This window comes from Chelonia mydas, chromosome 2 (genome assembly GCF_015237465.2).
Source record: "Chelonia mydas isolate rCheMyd1 chromosome 2, rCheMyd1.pri.v2, whole genome shotgun sequence".
Classification (NCBI taxonomy): domain Eukaryota; kingdom Metazoa; phylum Chordata; order Testudines; family Cheloniidae; genus Chelonia; species Chelonia mydas.
Window position 1 is genome coordinate 88334966 of NC_057850.1, and position 23568 is coordinate 88358533.

Consider the following 23568-nt stretch of genomic DNA (forward strand, 5'->3'; position numbering starts at 1 on the left):
ACAAATATATAACAGGGAAAGAGCCCGCTTGGAAACATCTTTCCCCCCCAAAATCCTCCCAAACCCTACACCCCCTTTCCTGGGGAAGGCTTGATAAAAATCCTCACCAATTTGCATAGGTGAGCACAGACCCAAACCCTGGGATCTTAAGACTAATGAAAAAGCAATCGGGTTCTTAAAAGAAGAATTTTAATTGAAGAAAAAGTAAAAGTATCACCTCTGTAAAATCAGGATGGTAAATACCTTACAGAGTAATCAGATTCAAAACATAGAGAATCCCTCTAGGCAAAACCTTAAGACGCAAAAACCAGAATATACATTCCATTCAGCACAACTTATTTTATCAGCCATTTAAACAAAACAGAATCTAATGCATATCTAACTAGATTGCTTATTAGCCCTTTACAGGAGTTCTGATCTGCATTCCTGCTCTGATCCCGGCAAAAGCAACACACAGACAGAAAGAACCCTGTGTTTCCCCCCCCCTCCAGCTTTGAAAGTATCTTGTCTCCTTATTGGTCATTTTGGTCAGGTGCCAGTGAGATTATCTTTAGCTTCTTAACCCTTTATAGGTGAAAGGGTTTTTCCTCTGGCCAGGAGGGATTTAAAGGTGATTAGCCTTCCCTTTATATTTATGACAAATGGGTACAAACCTTTTCACCTATTTCCCACTGTAACAGGGTGGGCACCCGCTCGGGCCCAGAGGGGTTTAAGATAGCCCTGGGAGAGGGCTGGAGCAGGAGAAGAGCTGGGCTGATTGGCAGACAAGCTGCAGCTGGGGGCCATGCCCCAAACAGACCCAGCAGGCCTTATAAAAGCCAGGAGCAGAAGAGCACACTCTCTCTAGCTCTGAGAGGGAGGGACCTGGCTGTAGAGACCTGAATGGAGGGCCAAGTTTGGAGCAGGGCTAGGGAAAGGCCTGGGGAGCTCTGGTCTAGGAAAGCCCCAGGCTGCAGGCCTGGGAAGGCCTATTACGTACGGGGGTTGCAGGGGTAGGCAGAGGCAGCAGGTCCAAACCCAACCTTGCTGGTGATGAGTAGCTCATACTGCAGTCTGCCCCAAGGTGTGGGGACTAGCTGGTGACTGGCAGGAGCCTATGACTGAGGTGAGGTAGGGATAGTGGGTGGGGGGTTCCCCTGAGAGGGAGAGACCCAGAACTGTGGGGTACTGACAGGGGGCAGCACCCAGTTAAAGGGGCACCGGGGTTCTGGGAGGGACACAGGAGCCAGCAGCAAGGCAAGACACCACCCTGAAGAGGGCGCTCTGGAGGCTGGAATGCTAATTCCCTGAGATGACCAGCAGGAGGTTCCACCAGTGAGTCTGCGTCTGGTTACACCACAAAGCTTGACCCTTTCTGCCCCATCCCTTCCAAACTGTCCCTGCCCTGTGTCTTCCCTACATCTGGCAATTCCATTCTCCTTGCCTATCCAGTCCCAATCTCCAGTCCTCAGGCTTCTAATTCTGGTCCCAGTCTCCTTGGTAAGCAAGTCCTAGCCTCCCCTTCTGGCGTATCTTTCCCAATTTCCCTCCACTCCCTGTCTCTCCCCACACGCGCACACCCAGTCCCAGCCTCTTTGCTGAGCCGTCACAGTTCCCCCTCCCAGCTTCTTGTCCGACCTCTCTCCCTCCCTGCCGGCAGCTCCTTGTCCCAGTCTCTGCCCAGAGAGTCCTAGTTCTCCTCCCCACACCCCAGCTTCCCATCAGATCTGTCTCCCCTGCCCGATACTGGTGCTTAGTCCCAGTCCTGTTGTCCAGCTCATCCCAGTTTCTCTAGCCCCTTGTCCAATCTTAGTGTTTCCCCTTGCCTGGCCAACCAGTTCTCATTTTCCCCCATCCCATTTCCCTCAGCGGCTCCTAGTCTCTTTGCCCAACCAGGCCCAGTTCCAAACTTCACCCTCACCAGTTCTCCGTCTCACCAAATTCCTTGTCCCAGTGTACTCCCAGCCTAGTCCATTTGACTTCTGTAAGGGTGCAAGAAATGATCATGTGTACAAAGAAATCTTGAAGAAGCTTGTGGCATTGGGGATCCACCAGACTGCTGCCTATTGGGCCTGAGAGAGAGTCAAGCATCTTAAAACCAACTACTGCAAGGCCAAGGAAAGTAATGGCACCTCTGGGAACTCACCTTCTGCCTTTCTCCTCTATGAGCAACTTGACCAGGTTATGGGGATTTCAGTGAGCACTAGCCTACAGTGGTGCATGACAGTCTGCTAAGGAGGGATCGCACTCTTATAACCCCAAAGTCATAGGGACCACTGGAAGAGAACCAGCAGTTACCGAATGAAACAGAGTATGTGACCCTTGTTCCCACACTCAGATCTGCATCATGTTATAGACCTGTCAGCACAGTTGTGAGACCCAGGTCCAGCAACTGTAAACCCAGGTTTACAATGCAGTGTGGATGCTCATGCACAGGACTGGAAATCCCAAGTACACAAGTGCGGGGTCCCACAGACCTAGGTTTACAATACGATGTATAGGCTCACTGGCCTTCCTCCAGGCCATCACTACTATACGAGGCTCATTGGTGTAGCAACACTTCCTGCAAACCTTTACACCAGTGTCATTGGGAGCAGAATCTGAGTCATAATGTGCCATCAAGCTTGACGTATACTGAACAAACGAGAAATTAATATGGTGGGACAGAACAATATATGCAAATTATGCAGCCCATTTAGACAAGCAGCATATTTTAAAAATTGATTGAGTCCTACGCACAGACGTAACAAAATTTATTCTAAAAGGCTTGAGTGGTTTCTTATCAAAACATTCTCATATTAATGAAGAATACACAGTATGTCCATCATATAAGGAAAACTGGGCCACACCCTGCAGTCTTTTCTTAGGGAAAGTTCCCATTAACTTCAATAAAAGTTGTCAGTAAACACTAAGAACTTGAGGATCTGAATCATTGCAAATATTATTAGCTTATCACAACATGTGCTCCTTAGCTATTTTGCTTCCATTTCTTGGATTTCCTCTTTAATGACCATACCTAGTAGCAACACCTACTAGGACTTACAAAATCTTGGGGGGGGGGGGAAATAAAGGAAATCAGCCAGAGGCAATATTTCCATATAGTTTCTAAAGTTAGTTACTATAAGCAAGGAGTATAGTGAATAAAGATTAGCAAGATTGGGCACATTAATAATGCTTACTCATGTGGGCAGCTCCACTGATTACAATTAGGACTGAAATAGGAGTAAGAGTTTACAAGATAAGTCCCAAGAATTTTCTGCTCCAGGAGAACTGCTCTTTTACTTTGAAACTTTTGTCCCAGCAAATATCTAGTGGATATTAACTGAATTAAATCTTCTTTGATTTCTATAGACTTAACTTTTCCAGACTATTCAAATTCCTACAATTTTTTGACATGCTTTATAGACATTGATCATAAACATTCATTTCCTGATTAAGCTTCATAAAAACGCCAAAGAAATTACTCTGTCAAGGACACTGTATGTCACCAGAAATGTTATAAAACAAGTAACAGAATACCCATTTTTACCAGACTAAAATGGGTCTATAACTAGGACATTAGTTTGTTTGTTTTTTAAGTAAAGGCTAACATGCTTATTTATAGAAATAGTATACAGTAATTATATTTAATATTTAGTGAAGTAAGTAGAGCCATCTTAATGGAATGTCTAGTAACAGCACACTTGGAAAGGGAGCTCTAATTATTATCTCTTTTAGGATGGGAGAATACATAAGGAAGGACAAAGGAAAACATTTTCAAACTTGGATACTTAAAGTTTAGATCCTAAGTCCATATTTAGGCATTAACATGAATGACCAGATTTTTCAAAAGGACTGAGCACACAAAATTTGGAATACAGTCAATGGGAGTTGTGGGTAGTGAGCACTTCTGCAAAACTGAGACCCTAAATGTGCATTTAGGTGCCTAACTTAAGTAAATTTTGGCAAAAGTGTCCTTTGTCCAGGAAAGGGTCCTCCAGAGAGCATTAACATCATAGCGTTACGTGCTATTCTTATGACTTTCTAGGCATAAATTATTGCAAACACCAGTCCACCACGACCCATAAGTGGTGCTGATGGCATTGGTTGTGACTATGATGATAGCACACCCATCCCCTGGGTCGTATTACTTAGTCAGTGTAGCACTGCTTACTTCCAGGGGTGTGGATCAGGAAAGGAGAAACTTGCACTGATCAACAGACACTCAGGTCTTTTTTTGATGGTGTCTTTTGCCACTCTTTCAAAAAGAGAGCCTTTCCTCATCTTGATTTTAATAGGATCACTTGTGAAAAAAGATACTACTCTGATTAGGTCCTTTATAGTTAGGACTAAAATTAATGGAACTATTCTGCAATGAGTAGTAATTCAGCATGACTAAAACTGGCAGAATCAGGCTCTTAATTGCTTTCTGTTTGTCAGACAACAAATGGAATACATATAAATAATTACTTCAGGGCTTCTTAGCAATGTTCATTACCACATCATGACCAAATTATACTTCATTTCCCAGTTCATGCGGGAGGATTCATTCCAATAAAAGAACAGAGTTTTTTTTTAAGTAAATCTGAAGTGAATCAAAATACATTTCAAAGCCAAAACATGTAATTTAAAAAACAACATTTAAGGCTGTGCAAAGGAGCAGCAGTGTAGTTATACATCACATCATTTAAAAAACTCCAAGTACTTAAAAGAAAAGAAATGAATAGTTAAGGACATCAACAGTTGTATAGTGTCTGCATACTAAACACACATGAGATTCTTATCTCTATATGCACTAACTTCACTGCGACTATTCTCATATGAGTACAGTTAATTATATGCACAAGTGCTTGCTGGATCAGGGTCACAGGGTTTGTGACAAACCTATACTGCTTTAACTACACCAATATGGTTAAGGTGGCACAACCGCTGCATGTGTGGATGCAGCTATACTGGTACAGCTTACTCCCATACAGGAATGGCAGCTTTATACCAATACACTTGTATTCACATTGATATACAGTACTGAGCTAAATACTTTGGTAAAAAATCACACTCGTAACTGAAATAATTATACCAGTAGAAAATTTGTGTGTACCAGGAACTAGTGTCATACCAAGATTAGAACTCTGGAGCCTGAGTCTTTGTTGTCCTGCCCACTGGGTGCTGGAACAATTTTTATAGGGGGATGCTGATGATGGAAACCATGCATTTGGTATTTGTTATTACTACTTCAAGGCAGGGGGTGCAGCACCACCCGCAGCACCCCTAGTTCCACCACCACTGGCCCTGTACCTTGTGCAGTCTTTTATATCAGTGTAAAGTGAGTACAAAGTGGATGTAAAACACTACCATTCTGATCTGGTGGCAGCTTATAGACACTTTGTGTAAATGACTACACCAGATGCAGGCAATGGTGAATGAATTCTCTGGTCTTTTGGTTTACCAGCAGGTTGCTGACCTACTAGGCCACAGTGTGTCTGAGGTAACACCTGGAACATCTCTGTAGCTTACTTGTTCCGTCAGAAAAATGTGGTAAATAATGTTTTGTCCCTATATGGGTTCAAAATAAGTTGAGTCAAAACAGAGTGTATGGTACGTAATTTCAGAAGTATGAATGCTGAAGAATTATCCTTGAAACTAAATGGGCAGACAATATTGAAAACGCAAAGTTTCAAGTATCTGAATTCCAAAATTGGGGAAATGAAGAACAAAATTAGAGGTAGGACAATAGTTACCTGACTCAAATGGAGAGAGATGAAAGGTATAATATGTGACAAGAAGATACTGGTAAGATTAAAAGGGAAAGTCTATAAAACAGTGGTCCATCCTTAATATATGGCATTGAGTGTTGTGCAACAAAGAAGAAATGTAAGGAAATTATCTGTTGGCGAAAGTTATGTGAATGTTGAGATGGATGAGTGGTGTAAGCAATAAAGACCACGTGAGGAATGTAACACTCATAAATAAGGCTGCATGTCTGTCACGGAGGTCACAGAAGTCATGGATTCTGTGACTTTCCGTGACTTCTGCAGCAGCTGGTGCTGGCTCAGGGTCTGACGGAGATGTGCAGCCCCTAGGCCAGCAGCAGCAGTTTAGGTGTGTGGGAGGGGGCTGGGGCAGAGGGTTGGAGTGCGGGGTGGTGCTCACCTGGTGATGGAGGCTCCCCGGCTCCCACTGGCATGTCCATCCAGCTCCTAGGCGGAGGGGTCAGGGGGCTCTGTGCGCTGCCCGCACCCACAAGCGCCGCCCTGCAGCTCCCATTGGCTGTGGTTCCTGGCCAATAGGAGCTGCGGAGCTGGCGATTGTGACGGGAGCAATACGTGGAACCCCCCTCTCCTAGGAACTGTAGGGACATGCTGGTCGGAGCCAGGTAGAGAGCCTGCCAGCCCCGCCAACCCTCCCCCCCCAGCACCAGCAGGGGTCCCAGGCTGCGTGCTACCACCCAAGCCCCCTGCACCAGCAGCAGTCCTGGGGCACACACCGCCCTCTGCAGTACCAGCAGGGGTTCCAGCCCGCCCCCCTAGAGCACCCGTGGCCCCCTGGCCCAAGTTTTAGTTAGAGGTGTATAGTAAAAGTCATGGGCGTGAATTTTTGTTTACTGCCCATGACCTGTTCATGACTTTTACTAAAAATACCCGTGACTAAAACGTAGCCTTACTCATAAATGGAAAAATGAGGAAGTAAAGGCTCAGAAGGTTTGATTATGTAAAGGGCACTCCTGATGACTGTGTGGGTATGAGAGTCCAACAAATCAAGATTGAAGGGAAAAAAGAGAGTGAGAAAGACTGACCCAAGAATAAGTGATGGGATGTCATAAAGGAAGACGTGAGCATGTGACTGGATAGAGCATATGGCATTGAACAGAGCACTTTGGAGGGAGAGAACCTGTAGAGTGGACCTCATTTGATGAGATTAATGCAGGAAGAAGAATGCTTGTCCCTACTTGTATTTTTCAAAGTGTTTTACTAAGGTGGGTAAACATTATTCTCCCCATTTTATAGTTTATATGAGAGGTATTGGGGTCCACTACCTCAAAACTCAGAGTTCTGTTCCTAGCACAGCCACAGGCTTCCTCTATAACCTTTAGAAAATCATAGAATCATAAAAGATTAGGGTTGGAAGAGACCTCAGGAGGTCATCTAATCCAACCCCCTGCTGAAAGCAGGACCAGCCCCAACTAAATCATCCCAGCCAGGGCTTTCTCAAGCCAGGCTTTAAAAACCTCTAAGGATGGAGATTCCACCACCTCCCTACGTAACCCATTCCAGTGCTTCACCACCCTCTTAGTGAAATAATTTTTCCTAATATCCAACCTAGACCACCCCTACTGCAACTTGAGACCATTGCTCCTTATTCTGTCATCTGCCACCACTGAGAACAGCCTAGCTCCATCCTCTTTGGAACCACCCTTCAGGTAGTTGAAGGCTACTATCAAATCCCCCCTCACTCTTCTCTTCTGCAGACTAAATAATCCCAGTTCCCTCAGCCTCTCCTCATAAATCATGTGCGCCGGCACCCTAATAGTTTTTGTTGCCCTCCACTGGACTATCTCCAGTTTGTCTGCATCCTTTCGGGGGGGGCAAACTGGACGCAATACTCCAGATGTGGCCTCACCAGTGCCGAATAGAGGGAAATGATCACTTCCCTCAATCTGTTGGCAAAGCTCCCACTAATGTAGCCCAATATTCTGTTAGCCTTCTTGGCAATAAGGGCACACTGTTGACTCATATCCAGTTTCTCATCTATGGTAATCCCCAGGTCCTTTTCTGTAGAACTACTGCTTAGCCAGTTGGTCCCCAGCCTGTAGCGGTGCATGGGATTCTGCCTTCCTAAGTGCAGGACTCTGCACTTGTCCTTGTTGAACCCCATCAGATTTCTTTTGGCCCAATCCTCCAATTTGTTTAGGTCACTCTGGACTCTATCCCTACCCTCCAGTTTATCTACCTCTCCCCCCTGTTAGTGTCATCCACGAACTTGCTGAGGGTGCAATCCATCCCATCATCCAGATCATTAATGAAGATGTTGAATAAAACCGGCCCCAGGACCGACCCCGGGGCACTCCGCTTGATACCAGCTGCCAACTAGACATTGAACCATTGATCACTACCCATTGAGCCCGACAATATAGCCAATCCATACTACTTTACTTTAACTTGCTGACAAGAATACTATGGGAGACCGTATCAAAAGCATTGCTAAAGTCAAGGTATATCACGTCCACCGCTTTCCCCATAGACAGTTATTTCATCATAGAAGGCACTCAGGTTGATCAGGCATGACTTGCCCTTGGTGAAACCATGTTGACCGTTCCTGATCACCTTCCTCTCCTCCAAGTGTTTCAAAATGGATTCCTTGAGGACCTGCTACATGATTTTTCCGGGGCCTGAGGTGAAGCCAGATTCTCCTTCTTCCCTTTTTTAAAGATGGGCACTATATTTGTCTTTTTCCAATTGTCCAATCACTTAAATGCTCTGATCTTCACTTACTCCACCTAGAAAATGGATCTGCACATATTCATCCTAGGCCAAGGGGACATTTTGGTGGGCAAATGCAAGGAGTAATTTTACTAGATTCTGGAATTTCCTTTCATATTTGAAAAGTAAGCCTTTAATCATGCAAATATTTTTGTATGTACTTAACTTTAAGCATGTGATAGTTATGTCAGCTTTAGTGAAGTCAAGAATTAAGAAGTGGACCCTCAAATGGTATCTTTCTTCCTTAATTTGGGCCCTTAATTTAAATAGATATAAAAAAGAAATAGTATTTTTTTCTATAAATTCCCTCTTCTATCTTTTGGAGGAGACACAAAACCAATGCACTGGCAAGCTGTGGTCATTGAACATATAATAACACTCGCGAGTATAGGGGTCTTACTCCCAACTAGCCAGATTCCATGTTGGATAATTACAGTCTGCTCACTGAAATTCCCCCTGTAATTTCAACTTGGAACACTATTCACTTTATGTCCTAAAATATGGTGTACTGTTATGGACTGTTAAAACACCTACTGATTTCCAGTTTAGATATACTTGCATTTCAGTGCTGGGTGAAGTAATTCCTGTTGTTGATATATAGTTGGTCATGTACTGTAGAAACCAGTTGCAAGAAAGAACTACATAATAAAGGTGAAATATTAAGAATTTTTAACAGAAACAGCAACTAGTGCACTCCATTCCAAGGTGATAAGGCAGATGTTCTCATTTGGTGCAAGGATAAATACTGTGAGTGGGATTACAGCCAAATGTCTACAATGGCCTGATCCTATTACTATGGAGTCAGTGGCAAAATTCTGTTTGTATAGTGCTGGATGGAATCGTTAATTCTCAGTTTTACAAGGATCTAGTTCTTTCATGGCAGCATGTTGTCTTTTCCCAGTGAAAGATAATGCAAGACTATAAATGCTTCCCAAATATATATTGATAGGGATGTTAATTAAATTGTTGGACATGGAAAGATCTTTCATAAATACAACTCCCTTTCTCTTATCCAAAAACTGTTGCCAACTTGGTCTCATCACTAAGGAATACAGAGACACTAGCTTCATCCACTTCTTAATAAAATAGGCTATAAATAGAGTTGTCTGTTCATATATTATTGGTCAGGGAAAATATTACATGACAAGAAATTGACATGCTGCTGCAAGGTTACTAAAAAGTCTAGAGAAATGTTATTAACTGGTATAGAGAATCATTACTATTATATTGCAGACATTAACAAATCGAGAGATCCTATTTGATACTATAAATATCAAACTTATATTTCTTAAAACTAACATAAAATAGTTATAAAACTTATATTTTAAGAATTCTACCTATGTCATTAGTGTTGCAATTTAGAAACATTCCTTACCCCACACAAACAGGTCTCTTAATAGGCAGATTGAAAATTTCACTAAATATTACAGTAGAAAATTGAGATGTGGAGGATGCACAGAGTGGAAGAAGCTGGGCTAAAGCATATCTGACATACTTGTAACATTAAGTGAGAAGACAAAGTAGTCTTTGTCCAAGATTTCTTATGTGTACAGCCACCCTTATCGTTCAACATGACACAGCCTGCCTTTCAGTGCCATCCATCTCTATTCAGCAATCGAAGCAGTATGAGTTGTAGTAGAGTACTACAATTAACATTTGGGTACAGAGCAAGAGAGAGGACAAATCTGAATAGATATTTTCTCCATTATTTTCTAACACCACCAGGTCTGAAGTCCCTCTGCAGAATTACTCTGTGTGAAGGGGGAAGCTGAGCATGTATATGATTGGAGGTTTTGTTTTAGTGTATGGGAACTTGAGAGTATGGAGATGGGCGGCTTGTGGCTGTATGAGGGGATTGTATGAATGAGTGTATGTGGGTGATCATTCTATCCTTTGTTAAGGGTAAAATGGTTCATGCCTCAACCAGCCCCTCTAACGGCTTTACCTCATTAGGCAGCTGTTGGGGGGCAGAGCTCGGTGTGTGGGATGGGAAGGCCTGTTTTTATGCAGGTTTTTGAGTGTTTAGGAAGTTGGGAGGCGTAAGCGACTGACGGGGGTTGTATATATGAGTGGGTAGGAGAAAGTGTTGTGACAAAAGGTAGGCTGGTGGTTGTGTGTTTGGATAAGGGAGGAGGTTTGAGGGGGATGGCTGGTGGGGATGAGGGGGTGGCTGGGTGTGTAAGTGATGAAGGGGGGTTGGGGAGGAAGTTTATGGAGGGTGTCTGCGTGTACGGGGAAGGGGTGAGGGTTGCATGTATAAAGGAGGAAGGGGGATAAGTCTGAGGAGGAAGTTTACAGAGTGTCTGGCGTAAGGGAAGTGGTGAGGGGTGCGTGTACAAAGGAGGAAGGAGAGGAAGTTCAGGGAGGGTGTCTGGGTGTACAGGAAGGGGTGAGGGGTGCGTGTATAAAGGAGGAAGGGGAGGAAGTTCATGGAGGGTGTCTGGGTGTAAGGGAAGGGGTGAGGGGTGCGTGTATAAAGGAAGAAGGGGGATAAGTCTGAGGAGGAAGTTTACAGAGGGTGTCTCTGTCCGGAATAGGGGAAGGGGGTGGGGGGCTGTGTGTGTGAGGGAAGGGATGCGCGATAACACAGTCCGGGGGGGCTGAGAAGACAGCTCTGAGCAGGGAGGAGCGGGCGGCGTGTGGGGGGGGGGGGGGGGGGGCAGCCGGTGAGGGCTGTGACGTGCGAGGGGATAGCTGTCAGGGTCTGTGGGAGGGGATGGCTGTGAGCCTGTCAGGCCTCCCCTCCCCGCCGCTCTGTGCCTGCGCGGTGGGGTTGCGCTGGGGTATTTACGGTAAGGTGGACGCGGCAGCAGTGGCAGCTCCGTGTCAGGTGATCTGAGCAGAGGAGCCGCCTGGAGTCGGAGAGGAAAATGCAAGATGGCCCGACGGGGCCGTGAGGGGTTCCCCGCCGCCCCCTCCCCGCCCGGACCCCGGCAGCGCAGGGCCAGCGGCGAGCGCTGAGGCCAGCCCAGCCCCGCCGCGCTAGAGCCCGTCCCCGGGAGGGGGACCGAGCCATGGGGCTCTGCTACAGTCTGCGCCCGCGGCTCTTCGGGGACCCCGGCGGAGGCGGCTCCATCTCCAGCGCCGCTTCGGAGCCCGAGCAGCCCGCCGAGCACACGGCCCCCCAGCCGCAGCCGCTCGGGGCCCTGCGGGGAGGCAGCTGCTGCGGGCAGCCGGGGGCCGGGGGCTCGCTCCACCCTGCAGACAAGCTCCGGGGAGAGGCGGACGGGCCGCCGCCGCCGCTGCTGCTGCTGCAGAACGGAGGCGGCAACGGGGCGGCCCCGGAGCAGCCGCCGCTGGCCAAACCCGGCAGCGGCGGCAAACAGCCCCGGCAGCCGCCTCAGCCGGCCGCGCTGCAGAGACCCTGGGAGAAGCTTCGCCTGGAGGAGCGGGAGGCGGAGAAGGAGGCGAGGAAAGTCAGCAAGAGCATCGACCGGGTGCTGAAGGAGCAGAAGCGGGAGTACAAGCAAACGCACCGGCTGCTGCTGCTGGGTACGTGTGCGAGGGGGAGCCGGGCCGCCCCCGGCCGGCAGGTGCCCAGCCGGGCTCCCAGCCAGCCCTTCTGGCGTCCCCCATAGTCCCTCCTTTGTCTCGTCCTTCTCCTTCCTCTCCCCCTGTCTTCTCTTCTCTCCACAGCTCTGCTTCCCCCTCTGTCTCCCTTCTTCCTTCTTCCTTCTCCCATCCCCCCCCCCCCAGGTTCCTGGCCCCCTTTCTCTCTCCCCCAGCCAGGTTTCCACCTTTTGTGCTCCTTCCCTGTGTCCCACCTCCTCCCGGGATCTGGAAATGGTTTTGCAATGGAGAATGCGATTTGTAACTAGCCCTATAAAAGGCGAGCTGCTCCACCCAGGCAGCAAAGCAGAAGTGATGTGGAGACGGGAGCGAGCAGGCTTCATTTTCAGCTGGGAGGAGGAGGTGTGCGTGGTATGCGGTGTGTGTGTCTGTGTTGTCTAGCCGAAAAGTAAACGGCGCTTGTGCTGGCATCTCAGGAATTCGAAAATCAGATACAAGAAAGACGAAAATGGCTTTGAATAAAGAATGTGATCTGTCAAAGAGCCGCCTCTTTGCTACTGTGTGGAACCACGGATGGCTTAATAGGAAGTGGTAGTACGGGCTTGTAGCTCGTAATGGGCTGACTGTTGAAATGCTAGGAAATAATGGACTGGTTATTTTAGGGAAGGACTAGGGCATATGAGGGAAAGTAATTCGGTATGGGTATGTATATCCTCAACATATACTTATTCCAAGGATAGTGGTTCAACTACCTATTTTCGGTGGGGGGGGGGGGGGCGAAAACCCCACAAAACAAAACAAAATACAACCCTGCAAGGTGACTTGTATTTTCGGAAATACTATGTGCTGCTTGCTATTTGCTCTTTACAGAGATTAGTTAATAGACTTCTCTAGAGGCTTAATCCCAGCTAATACCCCTGTGGTTTTTATACTGTAAATGTATCTAATACAATCTAATTTCCCACAGGAAATTGAATAGTCAGACTGCAGGGGGGGGTTTATTGTTGGGTTTTTCTTGTGGTGTTTTGTTTGTTTGTTTGTTTTTTTTTTTTTTTTTTTTAATTTAAATGGCCCAAGGAAAGGGGTTTGGGTGCTGCCTGAGCATGACCACAAATTTCTAATTTCTGTTAGTGTTGAAACACTGGGTGTGTTGTTTTTTGGTACAGATATGTGTTGGCTTGGATCTCTACATGCATTACAGAGTGGATAGGTATATTTGTTTTGTTCCCCCAGCCCTTTAAAGTCAAATGAAGGAATCAGTTACTGTACAGCTGTATAAATAATGCAATATGGCAGTCTCCAAGATACTTCCTTATGTTAAGGTGTAGTTGATGTTTGCCAGAACAGTATCACTCAAATTCTAAAAATAAACTACAGACTTGGTTATTGTCTGGAAGTTTGTAATATATATAGCACAGCTGGTAATTATGGGGGGAAATTCCTACTGTTTGGAATACAATACTCCTATATCAAAATAAAAGTGGCCCTTACCACACGCTTCACCTGTTCAACTTCAATGCTTGAGCTTTAAAATTTATATCCTATTAAGATAAATTGATTTTTTTTTTCTGATCTGTAAAACAGTGTGGTTGATACCAATGTGGACAGAAGAAGCAGTGGCCTGCCTCTAAAAAGCCATTTTTGAATAAAAGGTTGCTGGTGAATAAGTGGAGTGAGTGTGTGGTCTGTAATGTGGAGGCAATAAAATAGTAAACCAGAGAAACAAAAGCTCTTTAAGAAGGATACAATTTTTTTTTCTCTTCCTCCCACCCACTAAACTGCTACCTATACTAAAAATATTAGCTCAGCACTTCAAAAACTTCAGTAGTAATTGCAGTCTAATCTGCAGCTCTTCCTGTTCTCAGGTTAGGGAAGGGGGGATGGTGTGTTGCTGTCATAGGCCCCAAACTAGCAAAGATTTAAGCATGTGCTTAACTGTATGCACTGTGATGCCCTACTGTAGTCAAGGGGACTACTTGCAGCATGTAAAGTTTAGCATGTATGTAAGTCTTTTAGGATCTGGGCCTAAGAAATTGGCATTGTCTTGTCCCTCATTTGGGACAGGTAAAGCTGCAGGAGCCTTGTGTTGCTATCGCTAGTCAGGTTCTGTAGCAAAGAATAAGTGAGAACAGCTTATATGTCTAAATTAATAACTTGAAAAAAACCACCTTTCTAAAAAGTCTCTACTAAAGAAACAGTAACCAGCAAAACACTCTTTTCTCCTCTTTTGCAGTTCATTTTTTCAGGTATATCAAGTATATTGTTCAAGCTCTGTCTGATACATCGTAACGTCTTTCCTTGTATATTGTTGTGTGGATAGAAAATCCTTTTTTATTAAAGGACACTATCAACTTGAAATATGGCCTACTTTAAAATAGCTATATATCTTTTCCTGCCCCTGAAGTCCCCTCACCAAGATGCTTGCTTTTACATTCACCTTTTCCTATTTTAAAAAAAATACTCTCTTCTGCTGTGTGAAAGATCAACATAAAAAGGAAATGGCCTATACAAGAGACACCCTGACAGTGGCTAGATACAAAGTTCTGTCAGATACACATGGGAAACTAACAAAATAGAGAAATATATTCCCCTATTCTTTCATTTATAGTAATCATGTATTGTTTTAGAAAAAGTCTGAAAATTGTTTAAGCTTCTTAGAGATAATAGCAAGGTGTTTTTTTTTTCTTGATAATTCTGAACAAATGCACTAGGTATCTCTTTTTAACATTAATTCCTGAGTCCTTTAATGAGGTTCACATCTGTGAACCCCATGTTCCTCTACATAAATGCAAGGGATCATGGAGCTGGAACCAGCTGCAAGATCAGGGTTTACATTAATTACTTTTTAAGGGGTCACTATCATTCAAAAATGAAAAAAGGTGTGAGAGATAAGTCACTTGCCAAACTGAACTTGAATAAAATAAATAAAAACTTTGTTTTATATAACTCTTCACATATTCAGAACAATACATAAACATTTATTATTTTTGTATGTACATTTTTCACTAGAGGCATGCAGCCCTATTTTGTGCAATAATCCTTAAATAGAAGAAATTAACTGAAACCAGTCAGAGACTTCTGTCATTGGATATATAAATTATGATTGCTGAAAGTCTTAAATGTGTATGTTTAAATTTTTTTTTTCTAATTGCAAATCTTGTATGTGTTGGTGGGTTGTTTTTTCTTTCTTTAACATCTTTATCATGTGAAAAATTCATGGCCACCTTGAGGCTTTCAGGAGATAAACTCATCAGCATTTTTAATAGTTTAAACTGTAATGTATAATTCTGAAACTGTGTTGGGATCGTGGGGTAGGGATAGGATCATCAGGGCATATCTCTCCAAATTAATGTCCTGCCATTGTGGAGGGCTCATGCATTGGTGCACCTCAGTTCTTTTTGTTCTTTGCCTGTGGCACATAATAGCTTGTCTCCTGGGATTTATAATACTCTGATCTAATTCTGATTGCTGGGCTTACTGCAGGGATGGCTGTGCAAGGTTTAGTGGCCTATAATGTACCTGAGGTCAGATTTGATTATCTGGTGGTCCATTCTGCCCTTAAACTTTATGACTCTATGAAGATGTTCTTGTATAAAATTTCTGACACATCATGTGATGTCAATTTTATTATAAATTGGGCATGTTATGATTGGTAACTGAATAAAGTAACTTATAAATAGAACTTCAAATTTGATTCTTTTATGTACCATTAGTCATTTGTGCATGTTTATTGAGTTATTTAGTCACAGAATCTCTTTTGCTCTCCATTTCTACTTCATTAATGGAGAATTGAAGGCTGTGAGTTCTCACCCACACCATTGTTCTCAGGGGTTATTGACACACACAGTTCCACTAAAATAACAGTTGTAATTACACCTCTTGTTTTTTGTTTTTTGTTGTTTTTTGTTTTTTGCTAAAGTGGATTGATTTAAATCACAGATTTTTTTTTTTTAATCAAGCTGAAACGTCGATTTAAATACTTGCTTTTAATCTTGTTTTGCATTTGTACTTCCTAGCTGTTTTCCTAAATTAAGTTCATTCTGTTTGGTTGGCATAATGATCATTACATGTTGATTTACAACCAAATATGGTCTTTACAATAAAGATGGTGGTACTTTTTACTTTCCAGGAAAATACATTATATCTATACACATTTATTAAAACAATTATGTAGCTTTACTTAGATTTATTCAGGTTATCAATTTTTACTTTTTTTACTAGGCAATGATTTTTATGGGTGTTAAGCTGTATTTGAATTCCAATTTTCATCCAATTAAAAATGTACAAAAGCAGCATTTTAACGTTGGATTTTTTCAGTTACATAAAACTACAATAAATGTGCTGGATAGACAAGAAAATAAAGTTGATGAAAACACATTTTGTGTTTAAAACTGATTAAGCAATAGTACTGACATAGATATTGAATTGATGGATTGTTTCTGGTCACCATGGGCCAGGTTTTCAAAGGTATTTAGGCGTCCAAAGATACGGATAGATGCCTTGTGGGATTTTCAGAAATGCTTAAATAGGTTAGCTGCCTAACTCTCAGTGAAATCAGATTTTGGAGTAGCAGCCGTGTTAGTCTGTATTTGCAAAAAGAAAAGGAGTACTTGTGGCACCTTAGAGACTAACAAATTTATCTGAGCATAAGCTTTCGTGAGCTACAGATCACTTCATTGGATGCAGTGAGCTGTAGCTCACGAAAGCTTATGCTCAAATAAATTGGTTAGTTTCTAAGGTGCCACAAGTACTCTTTTTTTCTTTTAGTGAAATCAGAGTTGAGAGTTAGCCATCCAGTCTATATTTTTGGGCACCTAAATACCTTTTTAAAATCTCATAGACTCATAGATAGACGCAAATCTGTGGATATCTGCTTTATATCCATGGATATCCACAGACCATGTTTGCAGATCAGATGCATATACAGTTTTTGCATCCACGCAGGGCTCTACTAATAGACTTGAGAGCTGCAAGGGACCATCGTGATCATCTAGTCTGATCTCCTGCAGATCACAGAACCTCTGGCTAAGTTACTGAAGTCCTCAAATCTTGATTTAAAGACTTCAGGTTACAGAGAATCTACCACTTTGGCCCAGTCTACACTATAAAATTAGGTTGGTATAACTACATCGCTCAGGGGTGTGGGAAAAAATCCACACGCCTGAGCGACACAATTAAACCAACCTAGCCCCCAGTGTACACAGCGCTAGGTTGACAGGAAAATTCTCTTGTTGACCTAGCTACTGTCTCAGGAAGTGGATTACTTATGCTGATGGGGGATAGGGTTGCCAGTTTTGGTTGGGGGTATTCCTGGAGGTTTCATCACATGACAATCTTTCATTAAAGATTAATCATTAATTCCTGGAGACTCCAGGACAATGCTGGAGGGTTGGCAACTCTAAACAGAGAACCCTCTCGTCCATGTAGGTAGCATCTGTGTAGATAAGCCTGCACTCCTGTTCAAACCAGGAAGTGACCCAGGCCCCATGCGGCAGAGAAAAGCGGAAACACTGAGGTCTCTGCCCATCTGATCTGGGAGAAAATTCCTTCCTGACCCTGAATATGGCAATGAGTTAGACCCTGGCTAACTGATTAGTAACTGTCATCGTCTCCCATCCAGTTTTTATTCATATATTGGAAGAACAAAAACAAGCTTTCCTGGTTTTTCAACTCTGAATTCATTCCTCAACTTTGAAGGAAACTAATCCAAATGACAAACATGTTTTCTTAGCACCTGTTAGCTAAACTGAAACCAAGTAATCAAAAGAAAAGCTTTTCTGCACAAGAGAAACGGAAAGCTGTTACAGTTGGGAAAAAAATTGTAAATACCAGTATTGACTCAGTTGTAAAGACTCAAAATAAAATAATATAGATGTTTATTTAATGCAGTACCTGACACTGTGATATCTTTATAAAGCTTGAGTTAACCCCAGAAGTTAAAGATATTTCCCCTCGATTCTGTACATAATTAAAAAAGCAGCACTCTTTAACTCATTAAAATTTGGATGGGGGTTATAGATGCAGTATTTTTTAATTAAATGATTAAACTAAGTTTATATCTTAACATTGTCATAATTTCAAATTAAATTTTGAACTTCTTTTTAAAGACAAACCATGAAATTTTTTTTTAATTTAAAAAAGATCTGTTTTTAAAATCTGTAATTGTCCGTCCTCTTCTTCAGTGCAAATATAGGTGTGGACTCTCATTGTTAAGCCAGAAGTTGGCCCCTTTGGTACATGCCTGCTTAAAAAAATCTCTGACTGTATTGTTGTGCTTGTTATAAACTTCTGTACTGCTAGAAAGTGATAGCATGTGCTGTAACTGGATTAATTGGAGCATCATGTCTGACATTCTGTGGAATATTAATCACACATTCTTGTTGGTAGAGCACTGCATGTTGTGTTATTAGACCAATTATCTTATTGTTTTGTGCTGATAGATTCAAGACCCATTGTATGTAGGCAATTATAATGTAGGCCTGAATGTACAAGTGTCAGGAACAGAATTTCCTAAGTTAAAAATCTGTTATGTATTTTACCATCATATTAAAGCAGATGGCTTTTAAAACAACCAAATCTTTCATGTCATTCTCACAGCTTACCAAATGCTGTGCTTTACGAGATTATGCTAAGTGCTATACAAACAGAGGAGAAGGGGTGGTGGTCCTTGTCCTGAAGAGCTTACAGCCTAACAGGAAGACCCACATTAAGGATTTTAAAACAAACAAACAAACAAAAAAAACCAATAAGTAGTGTGCTCAGGACAGTGATAGGTGCACATGATTTTAGTTTCTTTTTAATTACTTTGTGTAAGCTACTCAAACTGATTCTTGATCTAACTGTTGTTAGTTTCTCTTTTGCTTTTGGCCACTGATTACTTGTACTCAACCCTTGCCTAATTATTAACCTATCTCAAACTTTTCTTTGGCCTGTTTTTCTTTTTAAAAATGTTATAATTTTTTTTTTTAAGTCTTCTCCACTCTTAGTGCATGTGGAAGGGAGCAGTATCTGCTCTGAAGAGACAGACCCTATAATCAGCAGCGTATGCTATGGATTCAGACCTCTGCATAAGTAATTTCCTAAAAATGTCAAAATAGACAAGTTAGCATGAAAATCTGATGCCCTATTGTATTGCTTTTTGTATAGTTTTCAGTAGCTAAGACTGTAAAGTGGGTTTAAAATATTTAAGGTGGTGTTTAGGATGTAAATTTAAATTTACATAAAGCTTACAAGTTATAGAAGAATGATTCAGGAGAAGAGTGCTGATTTTTTTTTTTTTTAACAATGTTTTAAAACTTTCCCCCTCTCTAATAGAGGCCCTCATGTGGTATTTCAATCGTGCATATATTTTTCCTTCTAGATGTGTCCAAATAATTGTAATGTTTTTGTAATACTCCATAGTGCCTTTTTCATTCTAGCATCACACTTCATAAATTAAACTGCCCCACATTTTTGAGGGAGCTTTATAGAAATTTATCATACAACTTCTAGACTTAAATTGATACAAAAGATAAGTAAAGTGAGCTTTCAGGGCAATTCTCTGGTGAGAAACTCAGCACCCGGGCCAGCTTGTGGGAAAGAGGAAGTGCTGAAATTTTTATTATTTGGTTCAAGTTTATCAGGCACCAAATCATTAGGCTGATAAGGAACAACTCGATGCATCATGTGGGTGGTGTAAGGAAGGAATAATAATCTTTTCCTCTTCCCTAAAATTCAGAACCTCCTGACTGCAATGGCATAAGATATCTTTTCTCAGTCTTTCCCTCAACCTTATTTTGGTGATATATGCCTGTGAATATTCTATTTGTTTGCCTCTGCTGCTGATCATTGCTTTATCGAGCAGCAGAATGACAGTGAAATGATTCTCTTCAGCAGCTCTGCTGTCCCAAGGTTCTGAGTAGCAGCAATGAGACTCACCAGTTTTGCTAACTTCCTTCTATTGATGCTGAAGTCCTGAGCAGAGGCACTTGAGCTGTCTGAAGTCAGCTGAAGTTAGCATTGCATCATTTAACATTTAGAAAGCTTGATTTCCACCTATAAAGAAATAAGTATTCTTTAAAAAGAAACAAACAACTGAAGAAATTGTCACTTTCTACAGGATGAATGTATTTTTCGTGCTCCAAACATATTGACTCCGTTTTAAACCTGAGTAAACTGAGACACAGAACAAATGCTTCTTAACCAAGATCACACTGCAGGTGGTGACAGGGTCAGGACTAGAATTTTAAAATTTCAGTCCCCTTCTCTTAGCATACAGGATTCTATATCAAGGAGAGAATATACTTCATTAACATTTTTTAAAATAAAGCAAACAATCCTCCTTTGCAGTAAATAGAATTTTCAGCTTCGAATTACTTGATTTTTTTTTTTTTAATTTTAAAAATGCTGTAGATACTTCGTTTGATAGAACAATAGTACCAGGCAGTATATCTTTTAATTCCACAGACAGAAGGTCTCTGTCAGTCACAAGCTTGTTTTCTGTCTCATGACCTGTAATTGTTTGTTGCAGCATTATGAGATTGAATTTTGTGATTCAGCATTATGAGTTTTACCTTAGTGCCCAAAGGAAATTGTTAGAACAAAAGTTATTTCTTAAGACAATAAGAGGCTTAGCCTTCATCCCCCCTCCCCACCCCCACCCCCCAAAAAAATCCCAAATAACACACAGGGTAGGGAAGGGAAGTAGGAAGTTGAGGCTAAATTCAGTTCTGGTGTAAATCCCACTTATTTCCCTCAATTGCTCTAGATCAGGAATGAATTTGGCCTTTGTAGAGCAATTACTTGAGACAATCTAATATTTACCATCTACCATGTCTTCTACTTTGTTCTTATATTTTCTCAGTTGAAAACAGGGCAATGAAGGGTAAAATCTGTAAAAATATCATTGCAAAGCAAGTTGATTAGCAGTGATTAATATTCTTTTAATATTGCACATGTATATGTTAAAATCCTTTTTATGCTGCTTCTGCACATAAGACTAAAGTTACAAGGTCAGGGATTTAAGATACTTAATACACTGCATTAAGCAGAATGTCTAAGCAGAGATAATTCATTGTTTGTATGGGGCTTCAAAGAGTGGGATCAGAACTGATAGGCAGTATTAAATAAATTCTGTATTTCTGTTCTCAGCATTTTTTGTGTCTGCCTGTGTGATGTTTGGTCTTTGCATGCAAACCATCAAAAGACAAGACCCCATCTTTGAATGTAAGAACATCAAGGCATGATGTTAGGTAATATCTTCCAGTATAAATGTTTGATCGTCTCCTTAACTACACCTCAAAATGACTATCAACATAAATGTTTTTAAATTCACCAAAAATTCCAGTTATGGCCAGAGCACTCTAAATAACTTATTTTTGATTTTGTGTTTTGTTTTTTAATTCTCAGGCTTTTTCTCTTACCTGGTTGATGTTTTATAATTTATACATGGGAATAGTGAAGCTGGTTTAAATACATGAAGTAAACAAATTGGGGGAAAATAGGGCATGTTTTGGTAACTTCTTTCAATTCTAGTTCTATTGCGTATTGAAATTTATAGCAGATATGAAACTTTTAGACATGTTTGGGGGCGGTTAAGTTGATAATGTCTCTCCTAAGAAGGAAACAGCTCTTCTGAGAAACATATCCAAGATCATTGTCCAACTGGCCTCTTAAAACTGTGAGGAAGGAAAACATTCCATTCATGGTATGGTTTAGTACACACAGTGGAGATAAGCAACAAGCTTGAGAATATTTGCAGTGACAATAAATCAGAACACGATTCTCTGTGCATAGCGTTTCTATTGTAACCTTCAAAGGGAAAATCTTTGGTGATATATTCCATATCTCATTTCTGACACATTTTGATAGGATAATAAGGTTTTTCCAGTAGGAAGAATGAAGTCTGTAATACATTGCAGAAGGCATAGACCATAGAATCTTGTCCTTTGGAGCAATAGTATAATATGGAACAATTTGCTTCCCCCTGCCTTCTTTAAAAGGTGGGGTGAATTTTGCACAAGGTGTTAAACAACTCTGCTGCAACATCACCCTTCCAGTTATGGAGACCCAGTCTTTCTGTGACCTTAGAAGTGAGTTTATAATAGGCTTCAATGGAATTTGGAGTTAGAATGCAGTAGCTTTACAATGTACATTTCTTTAAGAAAGGTCAGTGAATATCAGATGTGCGGCATTAAGATACTTGCAATGTAAAATAGATTTTTTGCAACAGGAGTGGTGACTGACTAGACTTCAAAAGTGTTCTAGAATATCACATTCCTACATGTCAGAGGCTTCAAAAATCCACTACACACAATCAGTGGTGAGTGAAGTTGATTTTTTTTTTCTTCAACTGTTGGACATTTGCGCTACAAAATGCAGGCGTATGCTGTTGTAAGTGTCTGACTGGAAACGTTGAACCTGCTATGGGCTTGCTATTTCTTGTCCCATTTTAAAAATGGGATACACTTGGCTATTACTATTGCTTACATCCTTGTGATGTGCTTGGAATTACACAAGATAAATGTCAGGGTTTTGCTTTTTCCCCCTTCATTATCCTCCTGCACCCCCAGGTATATGTCCATTTCAGTCTTGTGCTGGTCAGTTCAGGCTTCTGAGTGTCATGTTGATGGATTTGGCTGCTTTCTCTGTTCTTCAGTGTAATGTTTCTCTAGTTTGCCCTCTTTTTCTGATGGTATCCATATTAACTTGTCATAGAAGTCATGTTGCATCCTTGTTGTGTTTGGATCTTTTAGTTGTGCACTGTTGATGGTCTGTCTTCTTTTAACCTTCTTCATCCTCTTTTTAACTTCACCCTCACAAAATTGAAGATATGGTCATTGCCCATATCATCTGCTCCAGGAATGGGGATGGTAGACATGAAGGTGGCATAGCAATCCTGATGTCAGATGAAGCAGAGCAAGTGCACTGACTGAGTGGGAATCAGTCAAAGAAAGAATTATTAGAGCTCATTTTCAGACTAGAGGTTTTTTTCCCCAAACTCTGTCATACAGTGCTATGTACCAGGAAGAAAGCCAGATGAGGAAAAAGATGTGTTTTATGATTTGTTACAGGATATGTCAGCCAAAGTCCCAAAATATATTGGAGTGAGTGAGTATTTTTTAACTCAGAGGTTGGAAGTGACAATGTTGGGTTAGTGAGGCAGAGGCTTCGACATAAACTGTAAACGATTAGTAGAAATTTGCAGTTTGAAACCTAGTGATAAGGTGGAATAGTATTTCCTCAAAGAAATCCATAAAGTGATATGGAACTCCCCAGATTAGTACTACAAAAAACAGTTTTCCTTCCCTAAAGAATTTACAACCTAAAAGACCTCATAGAGAAGACAGGACACACTGAGAATATGTAGACAAAGGAATAACTTGTTCATTCATATGCATTTTGTAAATCTGGAGCTTTTGGGCATCACAGAATATAATGTATTTAGTATAGGTACGTTGGAAAATGAATTTATTGAGGAAAATTTCAAATCTTTGTAGAAATGTCTTGATGTGTTCAGTTTGCTGACTGAGTACAGCAAAAGTACTTGGACATAAAATGTGTGCAATATTCACGCTCATTAGCTGTGGCTGTCACTATTATATTAATATTGTAATGTGTCTCACAAAGACACGGATTGTCTTCA

The 23568-nt window shown here is 41.7% G+C and overlaps 1 protein-coding gene across 1 annotated transcript in view; it reads left to right on the top strand.

Annotated features, from left to right (window-relative positions):
* Positions 1-11143: 11143 nt before the first annotated feature.
* GNAL (G protein subunit alpha L) overlaps positions 11144-23568 on the top strand; it is a 331001-nt gene continuing 318576 nt past the window's right edge. The window contains exon 1 of the mRNA XM_037892876.2: positions 11144-11927. Coding sequence (XP_037748804.1) covers positions 11450-11927 — 478 coding nt within the window. The 5' untranslated portion in view covers positions 11144-11449. The remainder of the gene's footprint in view (positions 11928-23568) is intronic.